The sequence below is a fragment of the Emydura macquarii genome, unplaced genomic scaffold (genome assembly GCF_026122565.2).
Source record: "Emydura macquarii macquarii isolate MOO-44397 ecotype Brisbane River unplaced genomic scaffold, CSIRO-AGI_Emac_v2 contig_1253, whole genome shotgun sequence".
NCBI lineage: Eukaryota > Metazoa > Chordata > Testudines > Chelidae > Emydura > Emydura macquarii.
The window spans coordinates 84,602,869-84,629,276 of NW_027131390.1; the positions used below are offsets into that span (position 1 = coordinate 84,602,869).

The following is a 26,408-nucleotide window of genomic DNA, read 5'->3' on the forward strand; positions in this document are numbered from 1 at the left end:
TTAAAATATATTTTATCAACATCCATAAGATGATATCATCTTATGTAGAGTTCTCAATTAAATCAATATTAGATCTAAGGTCAAACGTATTTTCTAGGATAATTAAACAACTTTAAAAATTACGAACCTAGTCCTGTTCCAACTGAAACTAATGGAGCAGAATTAGGCCCGTAATCTAGGTTTTGATTTGCTATTTTACCAGATTTTGTGGTTTACTTTCACTCCAGTTTCCTTCTCATTCACCATTTCTCTCAGGCTGTACTCTTCTGAGATAAATATTTTTAATCCATAAGAATTTTCAGTTCGTTTTTTAATCTGAATAAATGTCGCCAGTTCACTTAGTTATGAACATGGCTGAGGAAATAGATTCCACCATGTCTTATGACACAAAATAACTGACATCATTCTGTGTCATCATGATATCTTTTTGTCAGACATCTGCCCATTTCAACAACTTCTTTTGCTACAAAAGTAATCTTGATACTCGCATGCAACAAGTTTTTCCATTTATAAAGTTACCTCAAAGACTGTTTTCCAGTTCCACATGTTTGCATTAGAACCCTTAGCTCTAATACTTTTTCCTGAAGTATAACCAGGCAGATACCTATGAGACACTACAAAGAAGCTCCACAACACACTGAATATCAGATATTATCATGATGATACAAATTAGTTTTAATTGATTTTGTACTGGGAAACAACACTAGTAAATAAAATAGTGAAAGGGGTACAGTACTTTCCATTCCTGGTATGCCCTGCTTAATAAAGTTGATCTACCTCAGGAAGGCATAGACCATAGCATACATGTTGTTCACCTGGACCAAGGTTTCACGCTAAGTTAATGGAAGTTTTGCCATTGGTTTTAACAGGACCATGATTTTACCCATAATGCCTAACGACTGGGATCTTTAAATTTGTTGTACCCATAACTATTGTATTGTTATGGCTCAATGGTTGCCTAGGAATTGACAAAGTGTGAACTCTGAGTTTCTTTATCTTTTAAAAGAGATGCAAGAAAAGCATAGTGTCCAATTTGTGTGTTGTGCACATAACTAATCTATGTAACTGCATCTTCCCACCTCGGTTACCATCATCTTTGGTTTGTTTGTCACACCCTCTTGTCGTCTCTTGTCTATTGTGAGATCTTCAGAATTGGAACTGTTTCTTCCAATATATTGGTAGAGACCAGCACACTAGATCCCCAATCCTGATTGAGGAAGATGGACTCTAAATTAATACAAGTAAGAAATAATAAGAAAAATTCGGAATCTGGGAGGACAATTTTTTAGTAAACCACAAGGGCAAAAATTAACAATAAGAACATAGAAAATGTTTTCCCCTTGAAACCTGGCATAGTATCACTAAGTTGGGCATGTCTTCATGAACCCAATCACTTACATTGTGAATCAAGCAAATCCTTCAGATCAGCTTCCCAACATAAACTCCTTGTTATCCAATTCCCATTTTATATAGACAGCCAAATATTATTTATAAAGAGGTTTGGATGAAAGCTTCACTAATGACAATTTAATTGACAGTGACTGGGGGCAGGGATTTCCAGAAATGTCCTTTGCTGTGATCACCGTTGCTTAAAAATGGAATCATCTGAAGTCCTGTTCTTGTTTGTTGATTTGAAGTGGACCAGTCATTTTTGTAGAATATTTGCTAAATCATCATTTAAACAATTTTACCAAAAAAAAAACCCCTTAATATTTATTCATTTGTTAAAAAAATATGCAGGGTACATTTGATAAATGACAAGTACACTGTGACATTTAAACCCAACAATTTTTGAAAGTTTAATATAGCTTTAGATAAAACTGAGCTTGCAGTATTAACGAATACAAGAGTTTGTAATTTTGTATAATCCAAATAAACTTGTACATGTATACAATTATAGATTGCATGCCAGAAAATGCAATTAGTTGATTCTAATTTGAATATATACAATTTACAATATAATTCAAGCATAAATTCAGCAGTAGAGAACACAGACCTGCTGTGCAGTCAAACAGAAATACTTTTTTTAGCTTAAGCACTAGGGCTGGGCAAAAATGTACATGATAAAATGAGAGAAGTGGCAATGTGGCTATGCCAACAGAAATGAAATGTTAATGCGAAATAACTTCGGTTTCTTTAAAAACAGATTCAAAACTAATGTATCATTCATGTTGGTGTTTGCACTTATCAATGTTTTAGTCTCAACATATATTATATTCCCGTACATGTCACATGCTCAGCAGCCTTGTTCCCGGTAGAGAAGGGTGAATGATTTATTTAAAAAATCAGGTATTTTGAATTAATTGTAACCGAATATTTATCAAAATTATTTTGCAGCATCAAAAACAACATAAAAAGAACAGTACTTTCCAATTTCAAAGCATGATTATTCAGATTATTACACCCTGGCCTACACCATAAACTTTGGAACGACTTAAGTCGACTTGTGCTGACCTACTTGTGCACATGTCCAAACCAAAGTCTGTCTCCCACCAACTAGGTGCCCATCACAGTGGTGCGATACCACCATCCTTCCTGAGTGACAGAGAGCCACGGTTAACCTACTTAGGTAGACGCAGTGCAAGTGTAAGTACTGAATTACCTCTGTTAACCCTAACCATCCTCCAGCAACTGTACCACAATACCCATGTCCTTGCAACAGTGGCTGCTCCAGCCACAATTTTGAACTCCACTGCCAAGAGGTCTGGCCAAGAGACCAGAATCCCTTAATCATCCCACTTCCTCACTAACACCTCCCATGTGATTTTGAATGGACTCTCCCTGATTGCCTACCTTGCAGGCACACCTACCAGCTCATCTTTGTTGTGTGCATCTGACCATGTTTGCTCTGCGCACAGAGAGCTGCTAGACAAGCCCCTGCTTGGAGCAAAAAAGAAGTCTTGGATCTCCTCAGCCTGGGGCAGAGGAGACTGTGAAAGCACAGCTATGAAATAGCTGTGGAAATATAGACATCTATGTGAAAATTGCACAGGGGATGCTGAAACTGTGACATAACAGAGATGACCAGCAGTGCTGTGTGAAAATGAAGGAACTTTCCAGGGATACCAGAAGATGAGGGACGGCAACAAGAAATCTGATGCTGCCCTGCAGACCTGCCACTTTTAGAATGAACTGCATGCCATACTTGGCAGTGACCCTGACAGCACCCTGCATTTTACTGGGGACACTTCACAGGAGCCTGAATTACAGACCTGTCCTGTGAATAGTAAGGAGGAGGGGACATAAACCATGCCGTGAGCCAGAAGCAGTTTGAAACTCCAGTCAAGCCAGTCCCACCATGCAAGCGCAGATGAGCTAGGAAGGGAGCTTGGGTAATTGCGTACATACACTATTCTTTATAATAATTTTTTCTCTTTTTGTTCCCAGTAATCTCATCTCCCTATCCCACCTTGCCCTTCTTCCCCTTTTAAAAAATGGTGCTCATTTCATCTGTAAGTTTAGAGAACACAGGTATTTGTTCTGCTCATCTACCTTACAGGTATAGTATTAGAAAACATGTTAGAGAATAAATGCAGAAAGAGTAGTATGGCAGTCTGATTACACAATTCACATCAGATCATTGTCCTGTGCTCAGGCAGAGGTAGAACAAACAGAGGTAGAATCAATGTCCGCTTTCCTTTTCTATTCTTTGGTTTGTTGGGCTAGGCAGGGGGCCATGCAGAGAACTTTGAAGAGGGATATCCCTCTTATTCTCTTGAACAATCTTGATGAAACTTCCACGGACAAACTCTGCGATCCTCTTCCAAACTTTCTAGGGATGATAGCCTTGTTTCTTCACTCCCGATAGGACATTTTCCCATGAAACTCTGTGATGCATTTGGCTGGCACCATTGCAGTAAATAGGTTAGCAGTATACGGACCCAGGCAGCTTTGGGGATGCCAGTAGCAGCTGGGTTCTCTGTGCCTCAGGAGTGACATATCAGCCAAAGTTATCAATGCCTTTGAAAATATTGCCAGTATTCACTGCACTTTCCCTATACCCGTACTCAGGAGCACCCAGCATTTAAACCTTCCATGCAAAAGAACATTCTCTACGCCCATGGGTTGAGCTGCAGAGTGGTGCCGTAGTGAGATGCTCCAAAACTGAAATGCAACTAGCATTTCTTATTACATAGATTAATGGGAATAATGTATGGCAGTTTTTAGATTTATCATTCTCTTTCCATTCTGAATGTAAATCTAACGCAGTATTGGTCTGTTTTAATCAGCAACCTCTGGCATGGTGGTCTTGAGAGATGCCTCTTCCAGATCTGCTGAACGTCTGATCCAGATTAACAGAAAGAAGTAGACTAGGAAGGATATGTTCTGTGAGATCCTCCAATCCTCTACAATCTCAGACCGTAAACACAGGGCTTGGAGGGACCATATGACCATGGAGAGATGGAGAAAGTGGTTGCTGCAGGAGAGGGAAAAGGACTAAAAGGCATACTGGGTATTGTATCAGAACAACATGGGTTTGCTCTGCCAACAAACTTAGATATTGCAGAGCATTATTGACCTATATGCCCAGAGATCTCAGACTCAGTTGCTTTGTCAGTCCTTGGAAAACACTGTGGTTGGTGCTCCTGATACCTGCCTACCCCAGCATAACAAGTGGCAGCATGGGGTACATCTTTTGGGGAAAACAAGAACAACTGCTACACATACTAGTGTAGTAAGTGTGGCTGATCCTGTGATTTTCACAAGTCAGTGTAAGTGTTACATAATGAACATAAATGTTCACTGTTTACTTCTGTTTTCACTTGGTTCACCCTGTTAAAGAACTACTAAAAGTTTTTTGCTGGATATGATTCTTTGCACGTTTGTTGAGTTGCATGTTTCTCTGCAAATAATGGAATTTTTATTTTTGAAAACTCAGAGTATCTTTCTTAGGTGAAACCAAACATTATAGCTACAATACAATATTCATGAGGGGCACTAACTCATCCATATTTAAGCTTTGTTCACATGAGGCACACTGTTTCTGCCATTACATAATTCAGAGGGGGAGGCAATAACCCACTCATATTCAAGTTCCATTCATATGAGACACACTATTTCATAAAAGCGTCAGAAAACACTCCTGACGCTTACTGTTAAAATGGCCTTTTAAGGCCTCCCTCAGCTATACAGTTCCATGGTTGGCTTTTCTAATAGCCCTTGTATCTGTCTGTTCAAAATCAGCAGACAGCTGATTCATGTCACCCTTCTTCCTTGATGGTCGCTTTTTCTTCATTGTCTCACAGATATCATGCAGTACACAGCACATTGTTATAACAATGGGGATATTTGCCTTGCTGAGATCCAATCTAGTGAGTAAACAGCACCAGCAACCTTTCAATCTATCAAAAGCATATCCAACTCTCATCCTGCACCTGCTGAGCCAGTGGCTGATAGTTTCTTTGGTGCTGTTGAGGTGGCCAGTGAACAGCTTCACGAACAAGGGAGCAAGGGGTAGGCTGGGGTCCCCCAGAATCACTACTGGCAATTTAACCTCACTAATTGTAACGTGTCAGGGAAGAATGTTGCTGTATGCAGCTTTTTGAAACATCCTGTGTTCTTAAAGATGTGAGCATCATGTATCTTCCCTGACCAGCCCCCACTGATATCAGTGGTGTCCTGGTGAGCCACTAGCACTTGCATAACCATGGAAAAGAATACCTTTCTGTTGATGTATTTACTGGTAAGGTGGGGATATGCGTGCTGCTTGGAAACCCCATTGCTGAAAGTCCAGCCAGTATTTCCTGCACATTGCCAAGAGTGACAGTCCTGTGCAGGAGGACACGCTTAATGGCCTTACACATTTGGATGACAGTGGCCCACCACTGTGGATTTTCCAACTCCAACCTGATTGGCCAGTGATTGAAAGCAATCCAGCATTGAAAGTTTCCACAGTGCAATTGCCACTTGCTTTTCTACTGTCAATGCAGCTCTCATTTTAGTCTGTCTGCACTGGAGGGCTGAAGTGAGCTTGGCACACAGATCCAGGAATGTGGCCTTTTGCATCAGAAAGTTCTGCAGACACTGCTCATCATCCTAAACTTGCATGATGATGCAATCCCACCAATCAGTGTTTGTTTCTCAGGCTCAGAAGCAGAGATTCACCATATGGAGCTGCTCTGGGTTTTTTCCCCCACTATGTATCAGCATCCAGTTATTGTGCTTGAACATCTCTGCATCTTCCTCACTGCCCCACCAGTTGTAGTACTCATTCAAGTTCTGCAAATACAGGAGACTTGTTCGTCTTGTATAAGCAACGCTCATGAGAATTGCGCTGAGCTATGCAGGGTTCATGCTTCTGCCAAAGAGATGGCAGAGACCGGAAAGCAGTTTGCAGGACTATGGAAGTTTTTAAAAATGGTGAGAAAATTATGGGACTAGGACAAGCACTATATGATGAAAAAAGCAGCATGGTGGAAAATTGACCCCTAGTTCCAAGAAATCTCTAGGCAAATCACCAGTATTCTGCACAGCCCTGTAAAAATATCCCACAAGGCACTGCACCAGATGGCAACATGAGGCATACTGGATACCGATCCGTGGTGCACCACAGTTTACATTGATCAACCACTTGTGGTGAGTATGCACAGCGCCAACACAAGCACTCAGATGTATGGCGTGCCCAAGTGATAGCCAAAAAAGTATGCAGCTGCACATCAGCCAGACTTTGTCATGTAGACATAACCTAAGTAACCTGTGGTTCACCTGCACTGAATTGACAGCTCTAATTCTCATACCATTTGTATTCAGATTCCACTAACAATTTATTTACTTTTTTCTATATATTTGATGTTCTTGCACAATTTTACTCAAAAGTTTCCCAAAAAGAAATGCTAACATTAATATCATAACAGTAAGATTTTTTTTAAGAAGTCCAGCTTTCATGCTGCAGAATGGAAAAAGAGGTGCCAAAAACTGCTTTGATGGGAATTTTTCAGACTTGCATGGCACAGATGTCAAATGTATTTTGTAATAAAGCCTGTCAAAGTGTCAACAAAGGGACAAAGTAGTTTACAAGTTCTCAGAATTCATCTCTTAACATACCAGAATTTTGGTTGCCCCGCATTTACAGCATGGTACCAGTACACACACAGAACAACGTGCAAAGGGCTGACAGTTTAGCCAAAGGTCAAACAAGCATGGAATGCAGATCACAGATCATTATAAACTCTGAAAAACTCTAAATAAATGTGAAGTCCATAAATACACAACTGGCAGATGGTGGGGGTGTAACTCCCAGGAATAGTGCTGCGTATCAATCGTTATATTTGAATAAACACTTCCAACAATGTGGATTCCCTATTTTTTATTCCTTGCAACCAATTACAAAATAATAAAAAAAGAAAAATGAATTCTCCAGATAGTGATAGATCTGCTATTAATCATTATTGTTATTACTTCTTTATACACTAAATGTGCGCACTCTCATTTAAAATGGTCCAAAGCCCTTTGAGTCAGAACTGCCTACACCTCACTGAAATCAGTTAACTCCACACATCCTGATCAATGTATGTTCTCCAACTAATTGTTGGATTAAAAAAGGATTATTATTTTTTCTGTTGTTGACTTATTTAATTACCCTGTTTCCACAAGTGCACCCACTACATATTTATGGTCAAATTAATCACACAGACTCTTTTATGAACAGAACAGAGATGAGCCAACATAGAAATACCCCCACTTCAAGATACCCTGAAAGCCAGACCAATTCCTGAAACTCCAAATCAGATTCAGAAACCGTGCCAAAACACCATTTCTAGTAATGATGTTCTAGCATCAACTAATGAGCATTTTCAGATGCTGTAATGTATGGTACCTAGAAGTTCAACTTTTGGATAGGTGCCCAAATGCTGTCTACCCATGGTTATTTGGAGGTACCTACACTATGCCATACCAGCCTGGCTCATCTCTGCAAAGAGAATTTAGAATGAAGTGAAATGAAAAATAAAACAAGTTTGAAAAAATACATGTATGAGGAGTTGACCTTTGCATTTTAAAACACATTAAGAGTATTTTATCAGTTTAAAATATTTTTATCACCATTTAGAAGCAAGAGGGGAAAATTTCCCCTAAAACGGGGAGGAACGTTGCCTATAAGGACTTTGTGTGCAATAAGAGCATTAACATTTTTGGAGTTTCAGTAAATGTTTCAGCAATTTTTGAAAATTCAGAAAAATAGTTCTGATTGTAAGATTCCAGTTTGGTTGGAAAACTAAGGCAAAAGATCCTGCAAACTCTTACTCGGGTGAGTAGGCCCTATTCATGCAAGTAGGACCACTGATGTACAAGTAATAGTTTGCATGATTGGGTCCTAAATGTGGAAAGTGAAATCTCAGCCCCATTGAAGTTATGGGTATCTTGCCTTTGATGTCATTGGGACAAGATTTCACCCATAAAGTTTAAGTACTTGATTTCACAGAGCAAATAAATCATTTCTCTATTACACTGATACTACTTGCATCAGAAATCAAGCAAATGTGACCATTGTGAATGTTTTGTTTCACATATATTAATAATCATGAAACAAAATGTTCTCATGATTTTATTTGAATTATATGTTTTGTACTTAAAATGTAAACTGTTATAGATATTATTTTGCCCAGCCCTAAATAGTACAATTTTTGCCAACACCTTTTATGAAGTACACTTTAAATTCTCCCAGCATCCTAATGGCAGAAAAAAAACAAAGAAAATATTAAAGCAAATTATAAAATGGCAAATAATTTAAGGCTAAGAGATTTGGTGTTTGGAATTGAATAATGTTTATAGCCTTATTTTAAGAAAGAAAACATGCACTGTAACTACTTTGTTTGAACAAAACATCACAATCCACATCAGAAAAAATAAACATATTTTAAATTAAATTATAACTTGCCCTGAAAGTTATTGACTCATATTTTACCTACTACTTACCCTTAAGAAATAGAGGAGGGAGTAACACCCCCCTTTACATATTTTCAGAATATACAATATAAATATAGTAAGAATCATGCCAGAAAACTATATGCAAAAATTGCACACTATTATTGCATGCTTGTTGTGTTACTACATGCCAATTAATATTAGCTCTCCTATGACCCCAGACAGAACTTCAGGTCTTTTTCCATAACATTATACTTACAGTGCATCATTATCTGGGAAGAGCACTGCTGTCCCCGTTTGCATGTAGTGCTCCAGAAACTTTCACCTTTTAGAAATGATACTCTTTTCAGAGGGTTTGGATTGACTAGTAATTCAAACTTTAAATAATATCTAAGTGTCTGTTCTTGTTATGTAAATCGATCAGAATTCATTTTCCTCAATTTGGGTGGAAGTTTCCCCTCCATTCTAGCTCCTCCTCCTGACAATTTTTGAAGCTTTGGTGGCAAATCAGCCACAGACTGACTCATAGGATCTGACATCATCTTTGTAGTTTTAGAAACCAGTTTCTCTTCTGAGTTGCCAGGAACTGAGCTTATTCGCTGAAGTTTCATAGGTAAATCCCCAAAGCTGTAGGCCTTTTCAGAGGTTGTAGAACTCATCCGTAATAGTTTCCTGGGAAAGTCTTCCCTTCCGGTCATTTTCTGCAGTTTTGAGGGTATCTTTGTACTAATGTCATCTAGAGCATCTAGACATTCTACAGAATTATTCCTTTCTTTACTGTTACTTACAGCTGGTGCTATTAAAGGGGAGGACATAAGAAGCATTTCTTCCTGTTCTTTCACACTGTAGGGTGGAGTAGGGACTTCAAATGTTGCATGGAACTGGGAATAGTCTACTTTAAAGAATCCGTCCTCTAAGGAAATCACAGGAAAAAAACGGTGACCCCAGAGAACTTCATCTTCGGTATATGAAGTTCGAGCTTGACATGTCATCCCTGAAACAAAAAAGGAAACAAAAGCCTTCATAAATAATTAAGGAATAAAATTGCACGAATCAAATCTAATTTGATTTTGGATGTATAAAATCTTTATTTTGAATATTTCATTTGATTTTTAATATTTCATTTAAGCATCATATTTTATGCTTTTTTCATGCAATTAACACACCAGTGCTAATTAACCTCTGACATCACTGACTATTTCAGAGATCTGTTCCTGTAGAAGGCAGGAGGAGAAAAATTGCTACACAGGCCCTTTGTTTACACTTAGCTCCCAGGTGCTCTTGCACATTTTGCGATATTCCCCAATCCAATAATTCTCTTGAATCAAAATTACTGTTGTCTCCATTATAGAGCTGGTCAAAAAGTGGGGTTGGGGGGAGTCACAAAATATCTGAACCACTTCAATTCTGTTTTTCATTTTTTTTAAAATTTTTTACTTTTGTCATTTATTAAATTTAAATCTATAATTGATCACTAAACAGAAAACAAAAATTTCACAAGCATTTTTGAAAAAATCAATTATATTTTGTCAAAATTTTACAGCCTGCTCTTCTCCAATGAGACTCATGTGCACAAAAGAATTGCAGATCAGAACCTAACTTGGTACTGGCACATATATGTACCACTGTGACGGGTACACCAAAATGACATATAGATTAGACAGAGTTCTGAAACCTAGAAATTGCTGTCTGAGAGCTCACGGAATAACTATTGATTTTTCTCCATAACAACGTGATAGTTGAGATATGCAATTTTTTGTTTCTGATGGTATGCTCCTCCTCCATGCAGACTTCTGTCCACTGAAATGGTGTTGGCAGGGCATCCCAGCAAGGTGGGTTCTGGAATTAACATCCCATCGAGACAGTTCACACCTATCAGAGCTATTTTTTCTGGCTGCCTACAGATTCAGCCAGAAGTCTCTTCATCAATTAAACTTGGTTTACATTTTTAAGTTTTCTTTGCAACCATAAGGCCCTTCAAAAAACAAAACAAAACAAAAAAAGACCCCATAAAGCTGAGATTCTGATATTATCACGTCTCCTTGATATAGGTGTGGGCCAATAGTACCCAACCCATAATCCTGCCCTGTATAGACCATTATTAGCTGGACTTTATATCTGTAAATTTGGTCATTTATCAGGAGTTAAGTACAGGTGAACAGGGCTACACATACACAAACATGCAGCGACTGCATAGTTCCTTCAGGAATGGGCATAGCAGTGTGGAAGGAGCAGATAGCTCCTTATCTCTCTTCCAATTATGTTAGGTATATAAGTTTGGCAATCCATCTAGCAGGCCATTCAGGCACAATATAAGACCCATTAATTTTGTTTAGCATTTGACTAAGTTTTTGTTTGGAGTTGTTTTTGCTCATTTTTGTTTTGATCGCTGTAACTGAAGTACTTAGCGGTCATAGCAGTGAACACTCAACAAAAAAACAAGCTGCACTAAACCTTGTCATTGTCCCACAAATACCAGTTACCAGAGGAGCAGGTAGCACTCCGAGTGTCAGTCCCAGTTATTAGTGGATATATGGATTTCAAAGGTTCAACAGCATGGCATGAGAAAAAAATCCCATATCCAGGGATGCCTATCACTCATGCTGTCAATCATTCCTACATTATTCCTTTTATATTGACCTCAGAGCAGCGTACTTCAGTTAGAATGATTGTTTATGTGGTGTTGTTCTGCACCCAAATTTGTAATTAACAGTAATGTAGTTTAGTGACCAATTATTTAGATTCTAAATTAGAGAATGACTAATATCGCTACATTAGTGTTTAGCTGCGTCTTCAGGGTTTAAATGAATAGTACCAAATCTTGAGGGCTTAAAAGTTCTTGTTTATTCCCATCTCAGCATAAAAGAGGTTCTATTTATATTTTTTAGGGAGCAGACCATCTGCAGTGCAGAAGTAGAAACAGATCAGTCATCTTGTCATCCAAGGAACACAACCCTGATTGGGAGCCAAGAACTCCCAAGTTCTATTCCAGGTTTTCCCACTGACAGAATGTGGCCTTGGCCAGGTCATATAACTGCCCTTTGTCATACAATCCCCACTGGTAAACTAAGGTAACACACTGCCTAAAAATACTTACATTAACCACTAGATGTGAGGATTAGTTAGTTAACATTTGTAAAGCATCTTGAAGATATAATATGCTAAATAAATGCTAAGTATTGTTACTATTTCTCTGAAGCATTTTACAGGCCATATTTTTAAGACACCTCAGCCTTGTTCCCCTTTGTGTGTCACTTGTGAGAGTACGTCAGCATGATCATATGCCTACACAGGTAGTGGGTTTTACTACAGGTAAATTCTATCACCTGTATACACAAATGATATTTTTCTTTAAAGAAGTTTTATATCTGTAATGTTTTTTAACATATTTTGGCATATCCAGCATGATATATAATGTTGTTAGACTTTGAAATTCATTAAAAAATGTTAAACAACCACCCAAATTGGCAAATTCTTAGTCTTCTTCCACTTAGTTTATATTAAACCATGCACACACACATGAAAAATGGTAGGAACTTACAGAAATACCTGCACACATTTGAAATGCATCTTTGGCCAAAAATATTAATAAAAATAATTTGTTATTTTGCAGAATTTGCTCTAATATTCATTTAATTTCAAACACTGCTATCACTGAGTACTTGATGCACCTGCCCTACTCATGCAACTGCAAATTCCAAACTACCCTTATTAACAGATTATTGTGTTTCAACTTCCCTACTTTACTCTGAGAAAACATTAATCCTCACTATTCATTCTGCAATTTTCCCCTATGGGGCCACAGAGAGAAGTGTGCAGTAGTGAGCAAATAGGAGCATGGGCTGTGGTCCTGTCATGTCTCCATGTTGCTATAAGGCAACAATGGGGGGGAGTCACTCCTGGAATTGGTTTTCCATTCCCTTTTCTGGGTTACTACTGTCCATTCTGTATCTCCTCTGGTCCCCTGTACCTGGAGCATGAGAATGCTCAGAGCTCAGTTAGCATTAATTTGTTCCGCTCCACTTACTTTTGCACAGGAGTAGAGAATTATTATTAGTGCATGTTTTATAACAGAGAACAAATATGAGCCAAAAGAGATCCCAAGCATGGAAAACTAGCTAGAGGAAGAATACAAGGGGAAGCACAAGTCATGGCAAAAACTAAAAGATGCAAAATTGACTCTTGAGGCATGGTCACTCTTATATGCTCAGGGAAGAAAACTAGCCACAATTCAGTCAGCCCATACTTACAAATAAACATTTGATATGTAAGGCAGAGACTTATCCCACACCCAGAAAGGTGGACAAAAATAGTTGTCTGTTCAAGCATGGCTAAAATTGGTTGTCTAATATTCACTTTGATGCACTGTACAATACTATATGATAATTCACTATTGAGCTTTTGTTAATCTCAAAATGTTTGAATTGGTTCCTATTATAAATTACAAATCAAGTGTTAAAGAGGAAGAACCCCATTTTTAATATCTTTTGCTGCTAATGTCAACCCAACCCCTAACATCCCAATTCAGATACCTGAAAATTTGAAATAATTAAGTTTTGCACCAGAATACACTTTGTAATCAGGCAATTTAGGAGAACTGAAAAGGCTCTGTTTTCAACAGCTACATTTTCATGTCAGTCATTGTAACTGATTCCCATTGTGGTTTGATTCAACTTTTTTTACTTGTGGTAATCTGTGAACATAATTACATTCTAAATCTACTAACGTGTTGCAACTCTGTTAATTGCAATTTTACACCATTCATTATTACAAGTGGTAGGAACGACTGTTTTTTTGGCGGGGGGAAACACATATATATGAGTATACATCCTTGTTTTAGACAGCAGCAAAGGACGATACTTGAAACAAAGTTAAATGAAGCCTTTGAAAGGTCTAAAAACTATTGCTGGAGTATCATTGTAAGAGTAATCTTTGACAAAGTCTTATTCTGAACCCACCGTTTTGCTGATGAACAGTCTTTTCGGGAAACATCTTCCATTTTCAAATTAATTAATTATAATAATATAAAGAGATACGCTTTCTTGGATCATGCTATTCATATTTTGCCAGTTTTGTTTTAGTTCTTTTCATATCCAATTCAGCTTTTATTTTGGAGGTGCTCATGAGGACAAAGAAAGCACAATATTGAAAAGTCCTGCTGCACAACAAATCTTTAACCATAGACTTCCATTCAGGTAAGGTAGATTATTTATATGTCAGTGAACTTCTTTCTAATTATGTCTCTCATGTATATGAATTAGATTGATGGCTGTTTTCTTTTTGTCCCAGGGCATTTCAATTCTGTTTACAAAATTATTGTGGGAAAGAATCACATCACACAAGAGGTCATTGTGAAATAAATTTTAGAAGATTGTTAATTATGTTGAGTACTTGGCCCAGCTGTGTCATTTATTCAGCAGTTGTTCATTATCTATAGAAGCACAGCCAAAGAACAATCCCAACAACAGGACCTTCAACTTCAGCTTGGGAACTTATTAGTAGATGAGCTTTCATAAGCAATATATGGAAAATGAATACAGCAGCACTGGAAATTAGATCTATGAATAATGTAAACAACATGATTGTTTAGCTTTGTTGACCTTTGTTTAGTGTAATTAACAAATTACATAAAATGCACAGCTGTCTTTACAAAAGAGATAACTGACAACACACCCAAACTGTGGTGTTTGATGATGAGGTTAAAGTTATATCTAATTCATTATGAAAGAGGCACCTTAGTGATATATATGCAAAGTAGGAGCAGCTCAAGGGTTATTGTCTAGTGTACATGGATGACCAGCACAAAATATTACAGCATTAATTATTTTATAAGATGACTTGCAGAGAGCTTTTGTGAGTTACCTTTTATAATGAAGTTTAAAAACTTGTATGTTTGTAATTCAGGAGCTGGTATGTCATCTAAAATGACAGTGTCATCTAACACAGGCTTAGCCTACACTACCAACTTAATTAGTATAACTACATCGCTCTGGGGTGTGGAAAAATCCACACCTTTGAATTAGTAGTTAAACCTCTAACTCCTGTGTAGACTGCACCATGCAAGGGGAGGGCTTCTTCTGTCAACATAGCTACCGCCTCTCAGCAAGTCTGATTACCTGTGCCACGGACAGAAGCCCTTCTCTTGGCGTAAGTAATGTCTACACTGAGAAGACTGCAGCTTTGCCACTGTAGTGCTTCAGTGAAGACAAGTCCTACGTGACATGCTGAAGTAATGCAAGTCAGCAATACATATGTCTCTAGAAACTACTGAAGAGACAGCTGCCACTGGACACAGCTGAGCCTCTCTAATGTAGTACATACTTACTCAATAGGAGGAAGGGGGGAAGATGGACATCAGGCGATTAGGAGGAATGTTTGGTTGGGTGTATTATTACCCAGTCCTTCCTGGGAGCCAAGAGCGCTGAATGGGGCATTTAGGGGTTCAGTTTATTTTTTACCCACTGCTCCCTGACAGTGAGAGAGATTCAGGAGCTAGATGCAGTAGGGCTGGGCTGAGTGGGTGTGTTATCGCCCAGTCCTACTCAGGAGGTAGGACGCTGAAGGAGATTGCATCATGGTAATTTTTCAGAGAGAGACATATTTCCCTCAATCAAGATATAGCAACAGTGGCCCCTTGAAAGTTATGAGCAAGTTAAAACAAAGAGTTTTAATTGGTGTGGATTTTTTGCTTAACTAACCACAGCTATCGCATTATCGAGCAAATGCCATAAAGCTTTTCACTGTCATTGCACCATTCATTCAAACATCCCACAGTGCTTAACAAAAGATTAAACTCAGCTAAACCTTAAAATCTGGTTCTTCTTTAAAAATGCTTTTGCAAACATGGTACCACAGATTACAGGTTTGTTATCACAGATAGATATAGCTAAGTGCATTTAGTGTACAAGTACAAAGGTTGTTTTTTTTCCCCACTGTCATCCCTGCAAACTCAAGCTGAACTCTAAGTTAAACAGAATGCTTTCCATCTTACATATCACCACCAGTAATAATGATTCTACAGGCTCTGAGTTACACCTGTGCCACTCCACTGCCATCAACAGCACTACACAAGGATAAATGAATGGCACCTATGGTCAGATTGTGAAGTGGAATGGTACAAGGAGCCATACTCCGGTTTGTGGACCCATCCACAATTGTAGTCCCTGCCTGATCACACTCTCAGGGTGCACCATTCCAAAGAGGATGAGGAGAAGGTAGGACAATGATCCTGTCCCCTTTTGGAACTGGCCTGCCAGGAGCATGAGGAATTTGTTGAACCCTATTACCCTGGTTTAGGGGTAGATAGGCAGTTTCTCTCCTGTTGAAAATAACTTCATAAACACCAACAGAAGAGCAGAAAAACTCTCAACAACTTGTCATTAAAGGTTTTTTTTAAAAAACGTGAAACACTGAAAACAAATTAGGGATTTGAATGTGAGAGAAACTGAACCTACATATAAAGCAGTTCAGTGTAGACAATGCCCTAAATCTTAAAGGACAGAGAAATCAACGGATACTTGTGGTTCTGAAATTGTTTTTTGGCTTGTTTAATTTAGTCATTTTTAATAGAAATGCTGAGTAAAAGTTCCTGCATGACAGTAAGACACATAACAATGAAGGATTTCTATCTTCTCTCATAAGAGAATTCACAGGTAGAGAACTGAGTTTCAGATAAGCAGTGAGCTAAAAATCTACGTGCAATATTCACTGGTTTGTACTGGCAGAAAGACGATAATAAAAAAAAATGGGTAAGACTGTCATCTGATGGGTTTGTTGGCAAGCATGCATTTAATCTAATCACTTAATGTAATCTGTTTTGCTACACTTGAAAAAAATGACATTTATGTCATTGCTTTAGGCAACAATTAAGAAATGTTTATTGCCTATGACTATGGAAAAAGTTTTCCAACTTGATTGGACTATAGCTACTGATGGATGCTGAAGAATTAAGGGCTAAGAATTCATTAATGAATTTCCCCTTCTTAAGTATCTGCAGCTGCAATCACTCAGGACTGTAACTCAGTAACAACTAAAAGGAACATTTTAACTGAAATATTTAAGTGACCCAAATATAATCAAATGCATTGTTTTTCAGAATTTCCTGGAGCTACATTTTTCCTTTGTGGTGAGATGGCATTAAAGTTGTGGTGAGATGCCATAAGGGTTCTTTTCAATGGTTTCTTTTGTGCCATGATGATATTATATAATTGTGTTATTTCACACAGTGTACAGTTGCTTACATGGTGTGACAGAGTCTTATACCAGTACATAAAGTGGCAAGATGTAACTTAGGTAAATATAGTATAATTCCAGTTATTCCAATTCCTTTTATCTGAAAATCCCAGTTATGTGAATCCATCAGTGTCCCCCTTATTAGGCCTATGTTAATTAATCAGTACTGTTCATCCAAATGCCTGAATATCTGAAACTTTTTCATGGCCCCCATGCCATTCAGATAGATGGGAGTGTATTGTACTGATTTTGTTAGATACCATTTGACAGGACAAGGAAAGCAATTATCAAATATAATAGAAAATCAAAGGCAACTGATATTCAAATGTGAAAAGATGGTAAAATAATACATTTTGTAAAATAGCCTTAATAGCCATCTTGTTTAATAGTACAAAATGTTTGATTCTGTTCCCTTATGCGAAGTGTTAACAGTGTCACCAGTGTACAGAAATCTTGGCTAAAGAAATCATGCATTACTGGTTCCTGTAAATGTATGAAGGTTCTTTGTGTCATAACAGATCTCTAGTCCTGAAGTCGTTTTCTACTGAGAGGGTGAAAATCACCCCTGTGCTGAGAGCCAGCACATGCCCTATGTATCATTTAAGTTCCTCTTACATGGGACTAATGTAGTGTATAGGCCTTGTGCTGGTCCACTGCACAGGGGGTGAATTTCACGCATAACAAGAAAAGGCTCTAATAGTTTGCGGACAACATGATAACAGGAATACAGTATCCTGGGAATACAGTATTCTGTGGCTCACAGTTTTAAAGATAACAGGTACTTGAAACATAAAACATATTTCTCATGCATTTGTAACCAAAAGGGAACATTGCAAAATGCTATTACCTTGAGTTTTAAACAGTTTTACAGTGTTAATATTTGATTATCTTATTACACTGTTTGAATATTTATTGGCATTAATTCTCTATCATATACAGCTTTATCTTTACATGTAGTGTAATGAAAAAGCCCAGCTAAATTATTTATCTGAATTCAGTTTTGCTGCTTTCTAAACTAGGATAAAACTTGGTTAATACCTATTGCAAGGCAGAGTGTTATTAATAATGTGCAATCAGGTTACCATGAGGACAGATAACTAACATCACAAGGAAAAATCTGTTTATGAAAATCTAGCCTGTAATAAAACAGAACAGTTTTAAGTGGTCTTGGTTTAATCATGTTTGAAGACATTTTTTATAGTTATAGATTGGTTAACTTTTTTAATTGTTACCTAAGGGAATAGTATAAATGTAATTTTTTCCAGTGTACCAAAATTATTCCAATTAAATTATAAGATGGATAAAATACCCATCAAAGTCCAGTATCACTAATTCATTCTTGATAATCTTTTCTTTCCCCACTCCAGGTAGACAAGCCAATGAATGCTTCCTGTAGACTCCAACTGTCAGCATTTTCCAACTGTTTAAGATGAATTCCATGGAAGTAGCACACACAAGAATTATTAAGGAGAATTTGACCTAAAACGTTCTATGTCTGTTAATGTTTGTTGCAATATGCCCTACATATTTTCTTCAAATCGTATGTGTGAAGAAATATAGCATGAAGATTGCAATCAGTCATCAATCTTGCATAAATTACTCTAGAATGTATAGTTTAAATTTATCAGTACATAACAAATAGATAACTGTTGTGCCAGAAAATTTGCATATACCTGTGTTCTCTTTATCTTCCCCAAAAATAATCAAAACAAATGGCTCAGTAAAGTAGTCTGCATGCTGGCCAAACTATTCAATGTGAAACAGCCATGTCACATTATTTACAGTCTTTTAAAAACTTCTTCTATGACAGTCAACAGTCGAATGGTGAAGATTGTATGGCCCAGTGCATTCTGCCATCTACCAAAGCTCCTTCCTCCTCTAAAACACCATTTTAAACTTGCTTACTATAAAAAAATTATATTAGCTGACATGTTGGGAAAAAAAACTTCATTAACCTTTTACAATCAATTTGAGGTCTGCACTCACGGGTATATTATTTGTAATTGTCCATTTCTCATCAAATCAACCCGTGAAGAAGCCATGCTAGAAATTCTCTGAGAGCATGTCAGGGTGCAAACTTCCAGACAACATTTTTGGCATTATAGGGAATAAGGGTTTGCTGTGCTAGCAGTGGCAGAAAACATGAATGGTGCTAATTTGTTCCAATTCAAGTGAGTGAGTGCAGAACTGCTCTGTACACACCTAACTGCTAACCTCCCTTAAATATGTTACATCCTACAGTATGTGCACTTTTCCAGTAAGTTACTGGAGAACATAATCAAGTTCTGATCATTTTTCAGTGCTTCTGCCCGTTGAAGAAACAAGTTCAGCTTGGGTTACTCTGTTGTACTACTCAATCACCAGCATGGACAGCATGCACTGAAGGGATTCAGATTAATAAACCATTTAGTTTAAGAGAGTATGCTTAATTGACTCAGCAGACTATCAAAATTTTGTCCACTGGAGTGAACACAATTATTTATAACAATTATTATTATTATTGGGAGGCAGTAAGGTGCAGTTGATAGGATACTGGACTGGAAGTCAGGAGTTCTAGATTCAATTTCCAACTCCACCAGCAACCCCTCTCCTGAACCTGGGCGGGGGCTGCAGCTGGGTCCTCTTCCCCCCTTCTACGCTGGGGGGGGGGGCAACTCTAGGGGCACTTCACCCCTTCTCAGGCTGGGTGCTGCAGGGAGAGAGGGGGAAGGAGCGGTGGTGCTGTCCTGCCCCCATTGCTCACAGGAGGGGAGCTTCCCTGAGCTGTTGGACTTTTTAGTTCCCTCCTGCCTTCTCCACTCTTGTAAGAATGACTTTGGGTTGCTATGGGGAGGGGGAGAAGGAGACAGAGATCTGTTGATTGGTTATTCTGCCCCAAAAGGCAGGCAAGCGGGATGGGCAGCCAATGAGAGGGCTCAAATTTTCTAGAGGGATGACGCTTTTAGGGTCATCTCTCCAGCCCCCCCAAAAAATCACATCACTGGAGAAGAAATCACAAGAGTTGACAACACTGCAAAGCAAAGGTTACTTTGTTTTCAAATTGTCATTATATTTAAATATATTGTAATTATTATTTTTCATCACTGTCAAAGCTTTCTTCTATCCTCTGCCACAGACAGAAATTCAGATATTCTTTTTGTATGTCTACAGATTCAGAAGAGATTAAATAACATTTGCAACTCAAGAGTTGTTCAGAATAGACCTTTTCCTTTCTAAAGTCATGGTGAGTAAGTATATTATTTCACTGTTTTGTTACTTATATAATTTAAGCTGCAAATAAACTATCAGGCAATTTTCTACACTGCTTCAGAATTTTTCTTTGCTTTTCACAGGCAACAACAAAATATGTAAAGAACAGTCTATGTTTTCATATTTTTATTTACTTAAAATATTCGTGTTATGCTGAAACAAAGACTATCACAAACCTTGTTAAAAAGTGGGTGTGCCAGGTTCTCCGAAACTCAATTGAAGGAGCAATTAAGTCTCTTTAGTTAAACAGCTTCAGACAGTGGAGGCTATTATCTAAGGGCCTAAACTGCAGGGTTTGAGTGGGGCAAACCCAGGCTGATTAGATTAACAGGGGCTAGGATACTAATTACAGGCACAATGCCAAGAGAAGTAGTTGTGAACATGACACTTCCAGGAAGCAGAGAGAGACAGAGCTCCTTGGGCACAGAGCTCACTGGAATGGCAGACTGAGTGATGTCTGAGCAAAGAGCCTGCTGTTTATATGTTTCTACTAGGTTCAGGGAAAAACACATACAACTACGATTACATCAACAATTTACCTGATTCCTTTTCCCCAATATCTCACCCTGACAGAAATAACTCTGCAAAGCCATAAATATTAGTTAATCACTCAGGTCAAATAGGCAACACTACCTACCTCACCACATGTACAAAGTTAAATAAAATCCATAACCAATGTCCATATCCAAATCTGTCCAAAACCCACACGATCTAAAATTCTTACCCCTCTTTTGGGTTGAAATATTACAAGAACAGCTACCAATATTTCCATGCTATCAAATCTGACCTAGGATTCAAACTCTAACCATGATTGGCCTTCAACCTGAACCTAAAATCCTAGACTAAGCCTTGGTCCAAATGTAAATTGTCCTGCCCATCTCTGCTAAAATCTAACAACCTTTCTTAAAACAGAACACTTCATTGAGACTGTAACCAGATCGCTGCCTCCTGAACTTCCCCTATTGCCTAGGGATAGCTCTGCAGTGTCCTGCCCCAGGGTTCCTGTCTGTTCCAGGGAGTCCCATGCCCCAGCCCTCTGGTTGGCTCACTCTCTGAATTCAATCCTCTTTTGGGATATTGAAATCTAGTTGTAACTGCCTAGGCCCTAAACTGGCTTCTTACAGCTAGCCTCTTCAGATTCCCCTCACCCAGTTCCACCTTGGTCAGCAGCAAAGTCCTTCCACGTTAAACAGGATCTCAAAACAAAAGTCCTCTTTGGCCATACCTTTGCCTCCCATTGGGCTCTTCTTTAATGAAAGAAGATTTGATTTGCAGAGTAGCTGGTCCCAGTGTTTCTCTCTTTAGTCTCTCAGTAGAACTCAATACTGCAAACAAACCAGACACTACTGAAATCTCCTCTGCCCACACAGGGCTTGAGCCTTCCATCTCTCTTGAAATCCTCCTTGTCAGTTCCTCATTCCTTTCCAGGAACACTGGACCACGGTTGCCTTTCTGGTCCTTGATCCAGGACCCTCTATAGGAGCTAGTTTCACTATTAGAGCCGTTTCCCCCAATGCTTCCCCAGACTTCTCCTCTTATCCATAGCCAGAGCCCTGATTTTAGCCACATGACATCACTCATTACTACTCATTTTCTTCACTTGTGGAGATAAGGTAAATTTCTCATAGGTGGATTGGGGCCCATCTCCCCTTAAAAGGAGACAACTCCCTACCCCAAAACAAAAGAATAGTCTAAGCCTGATTCTTAAGATCAGTCAATTTTTGATAAAGAAACCAGTTTAATGTGAATAATTTATATTTTAAGTGCTTTATGAGAAAGATACCATCTTATGCCTAGATCTGGCAGCATGAACCACAAGTGCAGACCTTTATATCCCTGCAGAGTCCAATGGACATGAATGAGACATTGTGGGGGTGCCAAGGTCTGAGTCACATAGCAGGGTCAGGGCTACATTCCATGATGTGAATGTGCATTAACAATGGTCTGCACTTAATACAAACTGTAATACTGAGCTGACAAATTGCTACGGCACCCTCATTCTATTTTAGAGGCTACATTTTAACTGCCCACAGAAATCTCTCCATGATGTGCACATGCATACACTGCAGAAGCAGCATTTACAAGTTTTAGAAGAAAACAAGAAAAGCAAAGGAGTAGTTGGGTATCTTGCCTTTGTACATTCTAGTATGCAGGACTGTCATTTCGGATATTTGAGAAGTGCTTCATCTAGATTACTTTTTAATATCTCCAATGGTGGAGTTTCTTCAACTGAATTCAGTAGCCAGTTCTTTATTTTCACTCTTCTTACGCAAGAACAATGTTCCTGAAGCCCAGAAGTCAATAAACTGTAGGTGCTCATCACCTCTCGAGATCAGGGCCGCAGTACCTAAATTTTCCTTCATGCTTTTTCAAACCATAAATATTCCTACTAGTCTGGCACTATTTTAAAGAGTTTTTTTCACCTTTGATGTTGACACCTCTAATATTTACAGATTTATCATGTCACATTTTAATCTGTTTATTTCCAAGCTATACATATTCACTTCCCTTAATCTTTCCTAACACATCAACTCCTAGAAGTCCTTTGTCGTGTACTACATAACATAAAAAGAGCAGTCATGTTCACTTAGAAGTAAATCCAAGCTACCAGAACTAGGTCAATGGGCATTGAGCATGCTGTGGAAGTGGTATGATGCCAGCTGTTGGAAGGGAGAATGAATACCATAATTATGGATAGAAGACACAGATAGGGAGAATGGAGGAAATCTAAGTGGAAAAGGAGGGAAAAAGTGGAAAAGGAGTAAAAAAGGAGGCAATCTAAGTGGAAAATCTAAAGTAACAAATATTACAGACTGTGGCCAGGTCTAGAACCGGGATCCTGGGTATTATTCATGTAAATGATATGTATTACCTCAGCTAAAGTATTTATTCACTGTAGTCTTTTGAGAAATGTTAAAAATGCTGCTTAAACTATAAATACTCTTTCAATTTCCTAATTTTAGGCATAGGTAAAGTTTTTGCCAAAATGTACCTCCCTTTCTATATCTGTTATCCTTACTTTGACAGTAGAGAGCCAGGATCTGGTTTTTAAAACCTTGGTTCAAATTTATCATTGGTGTAACTCCATTTAATTAAATGTAAATTCACTACAGATTAAATTTGGTCCATTGTGTCCAATCATATTGATCTGTTGTCCCTCTGGATAGATTGGCAAATAACACAGTGGTTAGTAACAGGGAGGGCACACAGGAAAAAATGTCATAATTCATATCGAACAGAATTTATATTCATTGTTTTAATTTAAGAAAATAAAAACAATTCTGACACATTTGGGGTTTAGACTAGTGTTTTTTGCTTCATAGATGATTACATTATTAACACCTCCAGTAACATTTATGTTTTTTGCTGTTATGTGCTTTATTTGTAAGAAACAATTTCATTATTGAATAATGCATCTATTTGCCAAATTATAAATGATTAATTATAAATTATTACATCTAATGAAGTAGAACTCTTTAGCTTCAGAACAGAAGATCTATGAGTCTAGTCATGACTGAAAATCTGGATATAATTACTTCAACCTCAGCCAGGCAGTAGATGGTCTAAACCTTTATCTTCTTGCACAGCTAGTTAAGATTTCATGACATTTTGGCACCACGGAGCAGTATCTTGTTTCCCAGGGGCACAGATGAGCAGAAAACAAGTTGGATTAGCAAATATTCCAGCATAGCACTTTAGAATTGGATTTCACATGACACTACTCAAATAATTAAATAAGAATAGAAGAGGTAAACTTTAACTAAGGTCTTTACAGTACATCTATCCTAAGTGGAATATGAACTAAGTGACTAATAGATAAACAAGAGTTTCAAAATTATTTGGAAATTTAATAATCATTATTAGGTTTTAAAATGACTAAAGTAAAAGTGACTGCTAGGAAAATAACCTAAGATCCATTGAGTTTATATGAGTTACTATGACCATGAGTCATTATTTTAAATGAGCAAATCTGGAAAGTTTTAAATTGTCTGTAGGTAGATCTAACTTCAGTGAGGGAGTTGCACCCACTCACCTGAGGTCTGATTTTTGGCTCAGTAACTTGTGCTAACTCTAGTTAGTGCAGTTATGCTAAATGGCATACTAGGTGGATTTGCTACTGTGACGAGTACTTCATGTGAACTAATTAAATATGATCCCAGATTAAAATATTCAGGGATAAGTACTAAAAACCAAGAGGTGGTTGAAAAAAATCTTAATGCTTTCCCATGGAAATCATTTCTGCAAATGATAGCACAGTTTTAGTCATTGTGCTCTCATTCGGCTAATACCCATTTTCAGATTCAGTACTTGCTTGCAGTGGTGAAAGAATAAAAAAACAACATCCCAAAAGCTTGAATGGAATCTCTGGGAATTTAGTCATTAACTACGAAGGGGGGCAGGATTACACCAATATTTGTAGGTAAGTTTAGTCAAAATGTTTGTTTTACTATGAGCTTTAAAATATTCCTGAATTCTGAAGTATCCATACGAAGCTGAATCTATTCAATCAATCTCTAAAACTCATCATATATTATTTTAAAGATGGTATATGTATATCCCATTATTACTGAATTTGGCCAATAGCCAATCATTCATTACCTGCCATTTTCTTTTTATTAACATGCACTACCTTTCATCAGAGTATCTCAAAATATTTTACTATGTTTACTTTACAGATATTATTTAAGCATAAGAATACTCCTATAAAGTAGGTATGCTCATTTCACAGATGAGTATACCAATGCTCAGAGATATTAAGGGACTTGAGCAAGGCAAAATTGCATGTTAGTGATGAAATCTGGAATGGAAACCAGCAGTTCCAACTCCAACGCTTTGTACCATACTTTACGCCCATGATATATTCTCTCCCCACGCCCAAATTACCACTTTCAACTATGCCTGTTTTGCTTCTCTCCCCAGCCCTCCTCCAGCGTGGTGCCACAGAAATTTCATTTCAAATTTCTATTTCTATTTTTGGTGTTTCATTTATTAACGCGGCCTCTATTTCTCAGCATATCTTCAGACTCAGCAATTGCTTTGCTTCAGCCAAGTAAGAAGATTGAAATGCATGTAGTACCAGGGTCCCTTTTTACACACTAAACCCGACAACCAAAATTATCTGACCACTCTCACATTCTTATACATTTTTAATTAATTAAAGCAGACAGAGTTTAGGCAGTGATGATTGAATTGTGCAATAAGCCAGGAAAATGCATGCAGTTGATTCATTCTTTTAAAATTTGGGGTGTGAATCCCCACTGCTTCGAACGTCATAAAATGACATATAATACACTCCTAAGAAAACATAAAAACCCTACCATGACCCGTCATAAATACACACATGTATAAAGGGAAATAATGGATTTAGAAAACAATATTATAAAACTAGATAATAAGCATATTATCACAAAAACTGTAAAAGGGCAGGTGACTTATTTGGGCTATATGGTAACTTTACCATCTGTGCTGAGTAAGCATAGCTGCATCCAGCAGCAGAGTGGTGAACAAATGGTTACCTCCCTTGATGTGTAGAGGAGAGTGTGCTGCTTCACCCCCATATTCTAGCGCTATTTATTTCCCCCAGAACATCCAGCCAACTCCTCTGGAGTAGATGTGGCATTGGGAAGGAGAGAGGCCAGAATCCCTTCCTATTCACTCATTTGCAGGGGAGTATTAGGTGAGCACATGTCATAAACTGGACTGGGCTGAGCAGGGCAGTAAGGATCAAAGTCCTGCATTGCCACGTAAGAGCTTGAACAATCTAGTTCTTTATTTGTAAACCAAATACTATACTGCAATTAACAGACTGGATTCTGTGTTAACCAAGTATTTGAAATTCAAACAAAGAATCTTGACCCAAAATCAGAACTCTCTCTCCTCTACACTTAAATACCAGAATACCATCAACAGCAAATAAGGTTCTCACAGAGACAGATGTCCTTGGTGGACTCCATGGTGAGCTATGCCCTTTACCTCCCATAGCTATGACAGTGTTCACTTTATATATATATATTTTTTTTGTTTTGTGATATGTGTTGTTGTTGGCCACAGAAAATGGAAACGTA

General features: G+C 37.9%; 1 protein-coding gene across 1 annotated transcript in view; it reads right to left on the bottom strand.

Moving 5' to 3' along the window:
- Positions 1–1,283: 1,283 nt before the first annotated feature.
- The window catches only part of KCNJ3 (potassium inwardly rectifying channel subfamily J member 3), a 160,062-nt gene continuing 134,937 nt past the window's right edge, over positions 1,284–26,408 (bottom strand). Inside the window, exon 3 of the mRNA XM_067549427.1 lies at positions 1,284–9,856. Coding sequence (XP_067405528.1) covers positions 9,270–9,856 — 587 coding nt within the window. The 3' untranslated portion in view covers positions 1,284–9,269. The remainder of the gene's footprint in view (positions 9,857–26,408) is intronic.